The 16151-nt window shown below is 52.2% G+C and overlaps 1 protein-coding gene across 1 annotated transcript in view; it reads right to left on the bottom strand.

The window, feature by feature from the left end:
- Positions 1 to 16151, bottom strand: part of LOC128270069 (regulator of G-protein signaling loco) — a 39074-nt gene that overhangs the window by 12442 nt on the left and 10481 nt on the right. Inside the window, exon 2 of the mRNA XM_053007475.1 lies at positions 5414 to 5467. Within this exon, the coding sequence (XP_052863435.1) occupies positions 5414 to 5467 (54 nt within the window). The remainder of the gene's footprint in view (positions 1 to 5413; positions 5468 to 16151) is intronic.

Genomic DNA, 16151 nt, shown 5'->3' with positions numbered 1-16151 from the left:
ATTCTAATAGCATTCATTACGCAATTAAATGCGCCAGACGCTGGCACTGCCAAGGCACAGGCGAAGATCTCGAAGCTCTTGGAGATTGGCATACGGATTACGGAACCGGAGACAAACGTGGTGGCGAAAGTGAGTCTTCCTGGTCAGCGAGTGGTGCGCAGGAATAAAAATTTGCGTGTCTGGGCCTTTGCCCACTAACACCTCTTGCCGCGGCTCTCAGCACAGTCACAGTAGATGAAGCCGATAAAAAGGCTGATTACGCGAGAGTGCACTAAGGCGCGCAATCGGTCATCATCCGTGATGGTGGCGGACCACTGACGATGATGGACAGGTCACTCGATCTCATCAAACGATCTCCAGTTCCCGGCGTCCGAAGGTGTCACTTTAACCGTCTGGACCATACGTCCAGGTAGCGTCCTGCTCGCCACACTTGGGCTTCTTCTATGCTTCAGTGAGCTCTCGCGTGGCGAAAACGATCATTTGCCGCTAATGAGGGACATTAAACACGTTCACATTTGGAGCATCGGACGTGGCTGGCAAGGTAATTGACTTGTTGTCAATTTGAAGGGACTAAATTGTACGCCCAGTTGGACGTTACATCAACCCGTGGAAACGCTATCCTATTCTATTGGAACGTAACCCTAATCCATCTCGGCTGTCAACTAGTGAGCGGCAATAATTTCACTCGCGTCTGTCGGATTGACGAACCAAAATCTTCAGCAAACCAGCCGGTGCAGGGTACAACCACACCTGGAGAGGGCACCTGGGGGTTGAAAGGCTGTGCCTTTGTGTCGAACATCCGGCGCTACCGACCGTATCTTGGCCTTGGCAGGAAATACAATAGTGCCAACCGGCTGAACGCATCGCTGAGCTGCATCCGTTTACTGCTCCGCGTGTAGCAATTCTACCGTCCCCGCCACCGTCCGCGTCCCCGCAAAACACTGTGCGAATCTCCTTCAACGCGGTTTCGGTTAATGTTGAGGTTATGGCTCCCCTGGACACCAGTGTTGTCTTTCCCCTGCAAAGTTTCGTTTCACGGACGAAAGATTTCACCGGCAACGTGACTACGCTGCTGCGCCCGTTGCGGATTGCGCCAACGGTTTTGGCTGATGCGGTTGGCTGGTCACACCCCCTGAGGCGGGGGGCTATGGGAAGCCAGACAGCCTGTCGGAGTGCACAAAGTTGCATCGTGACCCATGGTAGTTATGAGAAAGTTTGCATTTCGTTTCGGCTCCCTCCAAACAAGGGCCTCATGATAGGCGTGAGGGCCACAGAAAATGCACTCCGGAAACTATGCGCTGGACGGCGCTGTGTCATAATTTTGCCACAACTAAAGGGGTTCCGGCCACGGGAGCCACCGGGGGCGCATGTCCTTGAACAACCTAAACAGTGGAATAACAGCAACCAGACTGTATCATTTTCCTAGAATCCACTATCGCTCTGTCTGGGAGAACACTGCCACCATTACGAGTCACTGGGCAAAAAGAAAATCAAAATGAATCATTGGATGGCACGCTTTCCGAGCGCCCGTATCGCTCCGTGACCTATTAAAAGGCATCGCGCGCCGCTTGATAAACTTGGCGGGCCAAATCAACCGTTTTTGCCGTTTGATTCTCGAAGCGATGATGAGCAGTAGCCGTTTCGCATGAAGACGTTTGCTGGAACAAAACTCATTACCTAACAATGCCCGTCATCAGTCTGCGGGCTTACGTAACTTTACTATTCGGAAGCACCCGCTCTGTGCCACCAATGACCACCCTACGCCGTCTTTTTATTGCTTCGACTGGAACAAGCTTTTCTACGGGAAACACGGGATTTTAAGTACAGTTATAGAAAGTGCAATCCGCGTCGATATTTAGCAGCAAAAGATCCGAAAAATATTAATCACCCATTAAAGCCGCATTAGATCGCATCCATTTACGGTGAAACCAACGACTTCCCACGGACAAACTTGGTCCAGAGCATCTACCCAACTAACGATTCGTGACCAACAGACGGCCGGACGACCGAATAGTCTCTCCAAGGTCCAACCCACGGGCGGCGGTTTTATGCTCTTTCAATCATAATTATTCCATCTTTAGAAAGTAGTTGGCCACCGCGCGTGCAACGGTGTGCAGGCATATCGTGACTTTCTTGCACCGCACTTGCCGCCGTGACCACACGGATCTCGATGGCGCGGCGAGATTTCTTCGTCGTCGGCACATCCTCTGTCGGGCTGACGGTGTGTGGTAACTATGATCCCGCGCGCGCTCATAAGCGGAAGCCTCGAGCCCCGTCGAAAACCTGCCTGGTCATCAGTAACCGATTACCGGGTACCACCGAAACCTGCACACGAGGGCGGGAAGTCCTCGAGAGCTCCCGGTGTGGGTATTTTCTATCATTTTTTAATCTTCCCCCGGTCTCGCCCGCTCCGGGCCAGCAACGATCCGCTCAACGCAATCTTCTGCAGGACCAACGAACCAACCAGGAGGCCTCTTTTAATGGGTGGGAATTTAATTTCACATAGCTATGCCGCCTCGAAACGTATGATCAATCTTAATTCTTCATCGCGCCCAAGTCGCCGCTGGAAAGTGCAGTTATGAAACGATCTCAGCATTATGTTGAACTTAATCACGGACACACACACGCAGCACAGGAACCGGCCGGCCGTATCGTCTTCCTCCAGGGCCAGAAACGAAGAAGGAACCACGACGTCTAAGAAACACTTTCTTCGCTCACCGCACCGGGTTCAAGATGATGGGCGAACCCACCCAAAGCACACTTCGATTCGAGAGAAAAGCTTCAAAATTCTTTTCACTTTCGCCCTTTCTCAGCCTCCTCAGCCGACTTCGATTCACCCCTTCACCAAGCGGGCCCAAAACTAACGATGCTCTTTCACCAGCAGCAGCAGCAGCAGCAGCACAAACAGACACACAAACAGCCACAGGAAGAAGGTTCACTTTCTTCTTTCGTGTGCCATTCATTAGCAGCACAACAAAAGGCCAGAATAAGTATCACACCTTTTGTTTCGGGATTTCGTTCGGAAAAACGCCGCCGAAGAAGCCCCGTGTTCCGGGCGGGCGGCGGCGGCGTGCTGGCGTCGTTTGATTAGAAAGCATGAAGCACACCAAACACAAAACTCTGCAACCTGGGCCTCCGCCGCAGACTGACTGACTGACTGACTGGACTGAGGAACGCGTGCGATTTGACTTTTTCGCTAATCGGCACTACACACGTGTGTCGGGGCTCGGGTTTCTTACGAAACATCAGACCAGACACTAGACTGGCCGCTCGCCAACTCGATGGTCAAACGCGATTTGGTTTGGGGGAAAATGGACGACCGACCGATACTATGTGGCCAGCCGGGTGAAGGGGGGTAGCCTTTCCGCGTGTATGCACTTCTCGCAATCAGTTTCCAAACACTAACCACCGTGAAGCGGGAAAGCGAACCACGGACACCACCAGCCTAAACAAACACGCTCCACACGCTCGTCGAACCGGGAACCTCTTCCTTCCGCGTTCGGAAGGATTGATTGCCCGCGAATGAAAACGGCGGGTTTGGTGTGGCGGCGTGTTTTGGGTTCGGAACTACGGAGCCTTCGGAAGCAGGCAAGCACCATCACTCTCACTCGCCGGTTTTCACTCACAACCCCGCCCGGAAACGCGGGGCTTAGGCCACTATTGTTCAACCGACAATCGAGGCACAGGTCCAGCAACGGAATGGCAGCCGAGGGAGAGTGCCCCTAAAGGGGTTGGACGCGCGCAGCTGACAGGTTGACATTGGCAGCCATTGCCAACCGCCAGTCGGGCGGGCAGACAGCGATCTTTGCCTGGGGGACACAATGTTTTCACAATTTCACCACGAACACGGGACAACGAATTTCCCCCCGCCGGGTAACAAAGGAAATTATCTGCAACCCTTCGGTAGGGGAGCAAAACAGTGCGGGCGTGTTGTTCCGTTGGGATAACGGACCGGACACAAAATGCAACACAGATAGCGACTCGTTAACTAACAGAAAGTGCAGGCACTAGAGATGGCGGTGGCCACTGTTTCTTGGACAACGACGAACGGCAACCGACGGGTTGCGCTGTCCGCGCGCTACGGCTTCTCGGTCGGAACTGAACCTCTGCATCCGCCATCTGTGGTGCCGCTCGGTGGCCACCACTGATCTCTCTTCTCTGTACCGGCTATATACGCGCGGTGGTTTACGCTCACACCCCGATCGTTAGAAGCCACCGCTCTTTGTCTCGCACACGGATCGCGCCGCCAAAATCCGTGGCTGCGCGAAGGAGCAAGAACCAAAGCTGCGGGAGAGTGAGTTCAGATTTCTCTCTCGCGCGGCGCGCGGATCGCACGCCACCCCGCGGAAGGGTCCAACCGTAGTCCCATCTTGCCGAGGGCCGAAGCGAGACAGCGGCAAACGACGATCTCTATATCCGTCGGCGAGATTAGTGAGAGGACACTTGCCGAGGCACCCGGCGTGATATGGATTTGACGGCCGCGTAAGGTATGAATCAGCGGTACGGTGCGCCCTCGATGATCGATGCGAAGGAATTTTCTGCGGAATCAACCTTCCATTCTGCTGTCATCAGCAGCGGGGCCAATAAGAGGCCACCGGTGCTGGCGTTTCATGACGACAAAGCGCTGACTTTGCAGGTGACTCCTACATCGAGGTCGAAATGGATGCGTTCCGTTCTAACCATGAGCCAATGAGGGTTTCCGAGCTAAACCGACCCTTGAAGACCTTATTCAGACCTAGGCCCGCGTATGGCCGAAGGAAGAGTAGAACCCTGCTGTTGACCACAAAACGGCCGACGGCGTAACTAATTTGGTCATTCCCATGCAATCAAGCTTTTCCTTCAAGCCGGCGAGCAGGGCCCGGCCACGGCCTGCCGTTCGGTGCTCCGTCTAGCACACGACCCGACATCTTGAGAGCATCGAACATATTAACGTTAATAAGCCAATTTGGCAGTTTAATGGTTCGGGGGGCCGGAGAGACCCACTCCGTGGGATCGGAAACTCCGTGCCATAAGTCGAAGCCAAACCGTACGATGATTTCGACATGGGAAACATGAATACAGAAATGATCGATTCGACCCAACCAAGGCCCGACCAAGGCGCCTCGGATGAGCTCCGTAACTGTGGCGGCCAGCAGCACGATTGGCTAACGTAAAACCGCGACCTCCGGCTAGGTGCCTGGTGTTGGTAGATGGCCGACTTCTGGTCTAGTTCTTTCGCCCGGCCACACCACCAGAAGAAGCAGAAGCGTTTGAAGTCTCAATTAAAACGAGCCGCTTGTGAGTGTCACGTTCACGTTGCCGCCGTCGATCGGCTGTGGCCTACAATACGAAGCGTGATCGCATCACGGCTACCATCTCGTCAATCTATACGGTGCGGACTGGTTCGAAGTGGCTTCTTGCTGGTCTTACTTACTTCATCCGTGCCATCGTCATCGTGGATGCCTTCTAGCAGATTTGGAGCACTCACCTGTGGAGCAGAAAACGGGGGGAAAAGTTTAGTTCGTCAGTCTTTCGTACGTGGCGTATAATTGGTTACATATTTCCGACCATAAGGCTGCGGTATCGCGAAAGTGTCTACGGTTTCACCGGAGTAGAGAAACGTATGGTAACGCGATCTGCGCGATCAGGGCCAACGCAAAGCCACCGATTAACGCATCGATCGGCCGGCGATCGTCGAATGGAAAGTGACGTGCGGTGCGGTGCGAGCAGCGTGACTGTCAACATCAACACAGGCTTGGAAACTGGAAAGTAAACAGTCGCGTTCAGTCGGAAATGGATTTTTTCCTCCTCTTTCGCTAAACAACCAAACAAGGTGGACCCTTTCAGGATGCCTGCGGGCTGGTGCTGCGATTTCAGCGCTGATAGTGACGGCAGGCACGGCACGTGTGTACACCTGCCGTCGGTCGGTCGTGGTCAAAATATCCACACTAACTCCCATACGATGCGCAGCGCAAAATTTCCGAGTGGTTTACCACCACTTGAAGTGAAGTAGACATTTCGCATCATCGCCCACAGGAACCCCTCGAAAATGTTTGCTCTTGACCACACACACGCGCGCGACCCGCCACTTTGACGGATGGCTTTCCCCTTGGAGAAAAAAAACATAGTATAAATCAAGCCGCCGTATAAAGTTCAACAGCTCGGCGCCGGAGCATGGCTGATCGGATTTGGCGGAACGCCAGCGCCGCCGCAAATATGAAGATCCGTATTTCCCACAAAACTTTCTAATCTGACTTTGTTTGCGCGGCGGTGCACGTAAAAGTACTTTGGCCGGAGGAAAGATCGGTTCCCATGTTGACTTGTCTTTTAATGAGTACCGCCCCAATCAACCCCCGGGCCGCGACGGTTGATTCGTTAACTAGCCTGGCACTCCAGAAAGGTCGGTCGGTCGGTCGGCCAGCTTGTATTTACTTTCACAAACGGTACACCACACGGGTGCTGCTGATGGCCTAGTGGCCAAGTCTGGCGATGTTTATTTTTAAATCGTTGGACTATAAAGCGAAAGAGTGAATAGAGCGAACTGTTTATCAAACTTTAAATATCCAGGCGATGTCCGATGGCGATGGTCGCCGCAGATTGATCGGATCGGGTCGGCAACAGGCAACACAATTAAACACGGAACACGGGCAGTTTAAAAATAATTTCCTTCGTTGGGTGTGTGGACATAGTCCACATCGCGCCATCGCGCGAAGTTCAAAGAAGGCACATAACGAGCGTCAGCGGAAATTAGAAAAGAGACCGTCAAACAACCCCAAAGCTTACCGGACAATAAAGTCTAAAAATAAGAAAACATCGACCCGCCGATGAGTCAGACAGTCTCAGCGTAAATGATGAACAGTCCAGTGTCGTGTCGCAGTGGGTTCAACGAAAACAACATAAAAATCTATGACACCCTAAAGGTCTGGACTGGAGGTGTTCCGCCGTAGGAACTGGTATGTTTTCTGTCTTTAGGAGTCCCCCCTTCCCGCGTCTTCTTTGCATCCTCACAAACACAAACGGTTCGGTTTGTTCGGCGGACCCGGCGCACCGGAAGAAGATAGTCCAGAGACAGCGCCGTATGCCGCGTTTGGAAGACCTCACTAATAATAGCTGCGTGTACCGATTATCTCTAACCCGGCAAGAAAACGAACAGGGAAGCACAGAAAAAAACAACTCTCCTTTGCCGTTGAGAAAGGACGACATACTGAAGTCGCAGTCTGGAACAGATCGGTGGTGATCTTAACCCCAGGTAAACTGGAAAGAATAATGAAGCAACCAGTATTTATGTCACTCAATGCAAAACCCCACCGTTTTAGGACCTTACGGCTACGCAGACACCAGGCACTCCGTTCTTGGTACATATGCTGATGAATGCGATTAAAATGGACCCAAACTTATGCTCTTTTCGTGCCCTCCTCACATCGGACCCGGACCGGAAGCGATCGTCGAGCCGTTCATCCGTTTTGCGACTCGTCGAAGCGGCTTACCCTGGTGAATACTGGATGCTCTTTTGAAATGGTCTTGCCACCGAGTTGGGTTGCGCTCGGATTTTCGCACGAAAACCCGGCTCACGTGTTCCCGGCCGGCTGCTGGGATGACGACGGCGCAGAACCCGCAGGAACACGTGGTACCTCCCCCCGCGCACCGGTGAAATTTAAAACCTTTCTCGCGCGCGCGCGCTCCGGAAACACACTTAACGGCGCGAGGGTAGAGAGGGAGCGCAAGAACGGGGATCCCGGCCAAACCTGTGTGTCTGTGGTGCATGCTGCTCTGGTGCAACCGTATAATTATCGTACGCGCATGTGAACCGACGGAGGGCCCCATCGAGACCGGATGATTTATGGCCGTTTCGCGACCGTCCCCGGGGACACGGTTTGTAATTTGCTTGAAGTACCGCGCCAAAAGATTTCGTATGTTTTTTCGAAACATCGCTCCGCGCCAACACGGTGCAATGTTTCGTGTACATATTATTAAAGCATTTATTTATGATCCTCCGTACTTTTGATGATAAATAGGCGACACAGGGTACGATTTCGTTCGATTTGCGCCAGTGACTTGACCACTGTTCCCGATTTTAGTACCGCTCGTTGGGGTGTGTAATTATTAAGCAATAATATTTATGCTTCAGCACATCAATCGTGTGTGCGGTAGAAAGTGGAAAGGCTTCGAGCCCGTGATTCAACATTAAATGCAACAGTAATAAATGCGTACGCGCGGCTTCTTACTTCGTACACTAACGAATCTGGGCATAAAATATCCAAATGAGTACTTCGAGTTTCCAGTACTTTGACATCCGATGGCAGCCGACAAGCGTCTCAGAATGTTACCCAAAGCACACATCTGACGACCTTATGACGGGAGAAAGTTTCGGAGGTTGGACATCACGAATCAATGAAGACGAACACACACCGAGGCTACGTTCCTGGCGAACCAGACACGGCACCGTCCACCGGCGGCTCCCCCACACACAGAGAGACGGAATCGAAAAACTACACCCAATTTAATTTTCATGAATTAAGATAATTGAACCGAATTGGGCCTCACTTCCGCGTCGTGGTGCCCCTTTTTCGGAGGTTGGCCAGACACGCCCGGGGACGGTGGCCGGGCCCACACGAGATGACGGGAAATGGTAACGGGATGCAAGCGGTTTGGGAGTTTGTTATATTCTTTCATTTCATTTTATTATTCCAACCACCGACGGAATAGGAACGGAGCGCGCACCGAAGAGAGAGAGCACACCCAAAACGGGGCAAGATTTTGGGATTTTTATTTCCATTACATCCTTCATTGGTATGCAGCCGACCGCCCGAACCGACCGAACGTGGCAAATGAACTTGACCACATGAAAGTAGTAACTGACCATACGACGCGCCGGCACCGCCAGGATCGGCTGCTGTGATCGTGCTGTCACACCAGTAACGGGCATCCGTCGGGCACCGTTAGCTCCGGGGCCGAGACCTTTGGCCAGCCGGTGGGCCAGAAGTGGATCCGTACCGGTTTGTGGTCGGCCGAGGCAGGAAATGGGGAAAAGTAGTACAACCATCCAGCCGCTCGTCGTTCGGTGGGTGATCAGCCTCATCAGTGGGGTCAACCACTTAGAATTAGCTTCCCCCCGGGGGGGGTGGGTGAGCAGCGATCCGGTTTGTAGGATGAATCGAGTAGAAACATAAAACAGCCCGTACTCAACGTTATCCACTACCTGTGCCTTGTGACATGCCGATTGGGATGCTGATTGGACACGATCCGAAAGCGGTCTTCACTTGCGGAGCATAACCGGGCCCCATAACTACGGCCGGCGCAAGGAGCATCCGGCAAAAATGATCTATGAAATTTACTGCGTAGAGAAAGATCACCGCAGACCGGCGGTACACATCTAGCGTCGGAACGCATAGCATTTGTTTCTCCATAACGAGGTCGCGACGGTAGCGGCCGGAGAGCAAAAATGCCACTGCCATAGATAAGACGCCAGGCTGCCGCCCGTCGCCCGACGTTAATTTATTTCCATTCCTACCCAGCAGCCAGGCCGCACCGGAATAGCATTACGACCTATGATAAATGTTTCATAAACGAAGCATAAATTTGAGTGCGCGGGAAAACAACTATGCAAAAATTCCATCCCGGTGTACATTGTGGCAAGGCGGCCCACAAGGCGGCGGCTCATGGCTTGGACTGTGGACTGTGGAGTACGAAAGGCGTTCCACGTTCACAGCTAACGATGCTCAAAGTTGGCAGAGATGAATTGACAATACCGTGCCCCACCGTGCGCCATTCCTTATCGGGAAGGCCCCGGAAATGGACTACTTTTGCCGTCCCCGGGTTCGGGTGAGAATGCCCCTTTTGTAGGGCCACAACCCGATGCGGTTTGTTTATGGGATGCACAAAGCGATCAAGTGTGTCAACATAGTAGTAGCAGACTGTTTTAGCATAGCATTTTATAGCATCGGAACACTTCGGGACCATGCACGGGTCACGTGCCACAAAACTGCTTCTAATCGTAGTGAGAACACCACCAGGATGCTAATTACGATCTTATCAGTCGCAGGCGATTCCCATGAACCCGGGTGGGGGCTGGCGTTGGGTCTGGGAAAACTGGGTCTTCCACCCACTTTAAGATGTATGTGGGCGCCCACACACAATGGAGCTAAAAATAGCTCATCCAATCTCTAGTGCATACGAAAACACGCGGATTCGTCTTATCAGTGTGGCGCATCGGGGTTCGTCGGCCTAGAATTTATATTTTTTTTCCTCAGAATTCACTCGCCTTAGGTCGCCGTCCAACATGCGTCCGAGGAAGACATGTGTAATTACAGTTGCTAGTTAGCATTGTGTGTCCGATATCTAATCGATGGTATCTGACAGTCCGACATCCGAGGCATAATCATGATCGCCGTGTGATCGTCCACGATCGATCGGACCGATACAAAGTCAGGTGGTAGAAAGCCTGATCGAACAAACCTGTTGCAGTTGATGACCCCATGTGGAGATAAACCCAGAGAAGCTACAAATCTTAATGCTAGACACACACAATGCTTAAAACTGTTTACCCCTGGCAAAGCAAACATCGTGTTATGGGCTGCCATTTGCGTAAATGCGTATGCGTACTTTTGTACGTTTTATCCTAGTGCCATTGGGATCGCGCCGCAATGGGCAGAGGGCGAATGGGCAAAAAACCGTTTCAGCTAAACGAACCGTGTGCATACAACGGTTTCTGACTCCCGATGTCACCACATTTTAATGCAATTCCCTCACCTGTGCCTGACCCGTGTCTGTAGGGCTGGACTATTATCTTGGCCGCAGAACCCCACGCTTCGCTTATGCACCGTAGCAGGCAACATTGTTGCAACACAGCTGCCATGTTGAAGCCGTTTTTTGCGGGAGCATCTTCATATGGCATCCTCAAACAGCTCTGAAGTGGTACTACGAGCTGTGGTGGTCGGAGCTCGCATCCGCTTTCATCGTCGGACCATCGTCGGTTGAAGCACGAAAATCGTGGGAATCGCGTCCGAAAATAACGGGCCGCTCTAGACGGCTCTAGTCTCCGGTGATTTCCATAAATTTTCCACCGCCCGATCGAACCCAAAATCCCGATACCCGTCGATAAAATGATGCCGATGGTGGGACGACGTTAGGGCAACCTGGTATGCCCCGACGTGTGTTCCGACGGCATTCCAACTCGTGATAGCGATTTTCCGAAACGGGAGCTACCGAATGGTGCAGCAATCGTACGGCAGAAATCGTTACGCTGCCCTGTCGTGTCTCCTTATTGGAACTAGACGTTGCCGGGGTGGGCCCAAATACGGAGACCACATACTTGGGGACACCTTAGACAGACTAGGCCAACGGTAAACAAACCCGCACCCCGTCGAAACGGACACATGTTTACCAACAGAACCCCAGATTGAGAGCATTCTTGCTTCGCTTTCAAACTCCTCACAACAAATAGGTGGTTATCTGGAGGCAAATTAAATGGTTTTCAAGAGCCCGGCCCTCTTTCTACGGGGGGCTTCAGCCAACGTGAAGATGGGTCTGCTTATTTTCATTTGTTGTGCCGTGGCAGAGGCCTCCCGTTTCCAACATTTGGAAGATCGTACGAAATCACAAAAAAAAACGAAACGGCAACAAACATAAACCCTTCCCTTTTGTGGACATTTCTTCACGAGTGTTTACATTTGCTTCGGAGACTACGAACGGGATCCGCTGCCGGGGCCGCTGTATGTCGAATGAAAAGCGGAAAGCTAGTGGCTGGAAAAGCTAAACCGATTACGCGTCCGGCACGCTGAGAGGGCCGAGCTTCAACACCGGCTAATTGATTACATGTTCTACATTCGAACGGGGCGATCGGTTTCGGTAGTTTACAAAATCCGAAAGTGAATGTTTATTTGCTGCCATCTCATCGATCATCGAGTAAATAATCGAGGTTATTATCATGTTCCGCCTAGCCGATCATGAAGTGTCGTTTGTACGGAGAACATTACTATTAAACACACATTACTGATAAGATAGGCAGTCTTTCTATCAATAAAACGACAAAAAACCGTACGAACATTGAACTAACCAAATTGGAAACTAAACGCCATTCGAGAGAGTGTTCGTTCCGTCGAAATTCGCCGGCAGGTTGGCAGTCATGTTTACCGAGGCAGCCTGGCAGACTGACAGCGAAAACACTTTCCACTTCCGCTACAGCTTCTGGCTGGATGGAACGGATGATTGCCGTGCTGCCCGGAAACAACTTGCAGGCCTTGAGATAACAATTACTCTAACTGAGAGGAAGGAATCATCTGGAGTCACAAAATGGAATACAGAAATCCTAGTTTAAAGTGGTTTGCAACGTGGATAAGAGCACGCAGTTCAACTACAGACGCCCGAGACCTGTTATCCAGGAGGACAAGGATGAGTAATAGATACTTTCAAGTTTTACTTTTTCACTTTCAATCTCCTTTTGTTTTTGCTTTGGAAGCCCTCGGTTCCTTACTTCTGCTCGGTGTCGCTTTGCCTTTTACTTCAGTTTGAGTCACTTTCTTTGTGAGCCCTTGCCGACGAACCATAGTCGCCGACTCCCTTAGAGTCGTGGCTTTCTTACTTCAGACTTCTCTGCCAGTGGAAATCTTCTGAAAGTCTAAGGTTTTGAATCGCCCAGGAACCCTGATAGACAACTAGCACAAAACTAAATTAGAGTAGAATTAGCTTAAAGTAGAATATTTTTTTAGAATGTAGAAGGGACGAATGTAAGGCTATTACAGCTCAAAGTCTCTATAATACATGATAAAAAAGAACACGCTTTTGAAAATTGGAAAAATGTCATTATAGTTCTGTTTTCCGGCATCTAAAGTACTTCTAATGTACACCTGTTCTAGGCCTGCCCTATTCGATAGCTCAATGCGTTCAAAGTTTCCACTAAATCAGCAAACAGTGGTTTGGGCGGTGCGTATCGCGCGGATCAATCCTACGTCAATCGCCACGTTATTAGCTCCATCCCGGGCAGCCGATTAATAATCCGCCTTCAGTTTGGGCTTCCCGTGCTCGGATGGGTTTAATCGTTGGCAATGTATTATCGTTGCCAAACCGGGGCTCACGGTGCGTTAGCTTGCATATGTGACTTGTTAAATCAACCTTACGCATGCCGCTCAGCCGTCAGCAAGACCGAGTGTGTGATTGGTACCTTCGCCGCCGCCGTCTACCGTGAGCCAATCTCGGCCGGAATGCACCACCGCACAATGAAACATGATGATGATGGCCGTGGGAAGCCGCGTGCGGATCGGCGGAACGTGCGCAGTGCGCAATCGGCGCACTCGCGCATCGAGCAACACGGATGCGGCCTGATACCGCCACAGACGAGCGAACCGCTAATTAAACAAATCCATCGCTGGCACACACCAACACCCGAGTACGCACACGCACCCGGCGGCTACCGGCTGTCTGACGCTGTGGCCACCGTAATAGCCAGCAAATTATCTCGATAGCAGACAGCAGCAGCTCGAAACAAAAAAAAACCAGCGCAATCGAAATCTGACGGCCCCTAGCGTCGGAGCAAATGATACCGTTTCTTCGAAAATCGCGACGGCCAATTGTGGTTTGTAAACAAAAACATTGATGCGTTCGATCGAGGGGAACCCCGCATTAAGCGACCGGTAATTGATACTTTTACCTTTGCAACCGCACACGCGGATGTGCGGACCACATAAAACACGTTGCTCGACACGCTCGGCCCGAAAACGCGGCGCGATCGGAATGTGGAAACATTTCTTTTCGAGGCAATAAATTCAAGGTGCTCCCCGCATGCGTTACAACAGGTTGTACCTCTTCCTGCAAACACTGTCCTTGAAAATGAAGGCAAACGTATTCGGGATTGCTTATCGAACCTGTGTCACATGATGGTGCTTGAGTCACATTTGTGGCCTAACTACAACAACAAAACGTATGACTACTTTCATGAAAACATTATCCGTCGTAAGCTATTATTTTCTCCTATCTTTCAGGTAATTCCTCGATTCCGTGTCCATAGAACTCCTCGTCTTTAGAGGCGATCCACTCAAAGATCTTTTTTCAATACTTTCATAATAAGTGAACCCCTGTGCTGCCAAATCGTTACTCATGCAACGGAACAAGTCCGTAGTCCGGAAGAGCAACATCTGGTGAATACAGCGCGGAGGTTAACTCTTCCCATCCGACTTTCCGAGATAGATTTTGACCGGTTTTGCAATGTAAGGTAGGATGTTGTCATGTTGAAAAATCAGCATGTCTTTTTTTCCATTCTGGTCCTTTTTTTCGCCACAGCTTCAAACGCATGAATTGTTGTCGAAGGGACTATTCATCAATAATTTCATCGGGTTTTCAAAGCTCACAGTACACCACACCTTTCGTATCCCACCATAAGCACAGCATAACCTTTGCGCAGTGAATATTTCGATTTGGTTGCGATGGACCTGGTTCACCACGCTGTATCCAGGCCTTTTTGCGTTTAGGATTCTTGTAATAGGACATTACACACATTAGGACATTTAAAGGCCAACAGTTATTCGAAGTTGCATCACTGCACTCAAAACAAAACTGGGACAGGCTCGCCATCACATGCTGACATGACAGCTGATAAGCGCTGGCTACTCATCTAGGTCTAGGCCTTGCTAGGAGACAGGTTTTGCTCTGATCAAAGCGGTTCAGACGGCAGTCGGAAAAATGTCGGGCTGCTTGGTCCCTCAATGAAATGGCAAAGATCAACGTGCGTCATCGGCGGTAAACTTACTCCAATCTTGTCCAAGCTGCGCACCGACGCCTGGTGAACGCTGGTGAACGGTCGCAGCGGAACGAGTGCCGCCCGCATGGTCGGTACGTCCTCGTCGTCCTCCTCCCGGTTCGGCGGCCGGCCCTGTTCGTCCTCGTCCGACTCGCCAATGTCCGACGTGAGCGGGGTGCAACTGTGGCTGCGCACCTTGCAGTTCACCGGATCGCTGACCGAGCGCTTCAGGAAGCCGGTGGGGGATGAGGTGGCCACCGTGGTGGCCAGGGCCGACGCATACACCGCGCCCATCAGTCCACAGCCCACCAGCAGCCCCGCCCGGGGCGGATCGATTCGAAAGCTTGGCACGATCGGCGGTTGCAGCTCAAACGACGACGAGTCGGGCGAAACGTCAAAGTGGACCAACTTGGTGCTGGTTCGCCTCTGCGTCGGATCGCCGGTAGCCATCACGGATCGGGGCGATGGCAACGGCTCGCCCTCCCCCTCGTCCTCTTCCTCCACGTCCGAGTGCGACGGTTCACACTCGTACGAGTAGTCGTAGTTTTCGCCCCACACGAGCGTCCGGTTGAGACAGTCCGAGTCGGCGCGAAATATCGACACCGACAGCCGGCGCAGATTGTCCTCGGTGAGGGCGGGTGACGTGCACCGGCTGCCGCTCTCGGAGCTGTTCTCGCTCGCCGTCGCCGTGGTCGTCGTGAGGGACCGCTTGGCTCGGGGACTTTTCAGACCACCCTCCAGACTGTTGCTCTTCTTTTTGGCCGAGAAAAAGTGCAACAAATTGCCGTGTGACGATTGCTTCGGCAGTTCCGAGTTGCGCCGCTTCTGGAAGTGCTTCCGGATGGCGAGCGGCGTTTTGAGCGCTTCCTCGAAGAACGCCTTCGTCACGGAGGACGACTTGCGGTGCGATCGCACCGCGTCCGCCGGGCAGTCCGGGATCGTCTCCGCCGGTGGGTGATGGTCGCGGCTATTGGGCGACGGCGATGAGAGCTGCCGGCAGGTCTCAGCCGTTGCTGGAGGATGCAATGAATCGTGCCGGGAGCTACCCTTACTGCTGCACGTATCGTACTGATCCTGTTCCATCGATTCGAAGTCGGAATCGATGAACGATGCGTCGGCCGGGGGGGTCAGCAGGTCCAGCCGATAGTCTTGCTCTTCATCCGCATCCTTCCCCGCCAGACACGGGTCCTGCGAAATGCGTATCTTAATCGGAGTCGATGACGGAAGACGGGCAAAATCGACCCCTTCCGGGGCGGCCTTGGTTTTGGGCTTCTTCAACACGGACTCATCGTGCGTCGTTGTGTCCGAGTCCGAGCTTAGACCGTGCTTGGAGCCGGGCTCGGTGAGGTGTTCGCCGGAATCCGACGGCCCAGCTGACCGGCCGCCGCCGCCGCTGGCCCCGGTAAGTAACGACTTAAACTCGAGCACATTCTCGAACGAC

The sequence above is a fragment of the Anopheles cruzii genome, chromosome 3 (assembly GCF_943734635.1).
Source record: "Anopheles cruzii chromosome 3, idAnoCruzAS_RS32_06, whole genome shotgun sequence".
Taxonomy (NCBI): Eukaryota; Metazoa; Arthropoda; class Insecta; order Diptera; family Culicidae; genus Anopheles; species Anopheles cruzii.
Note: the sequence above shows the minus strand (reverse complement) of the source record. Positions and strands in the feature narration are given on the sequence as shown.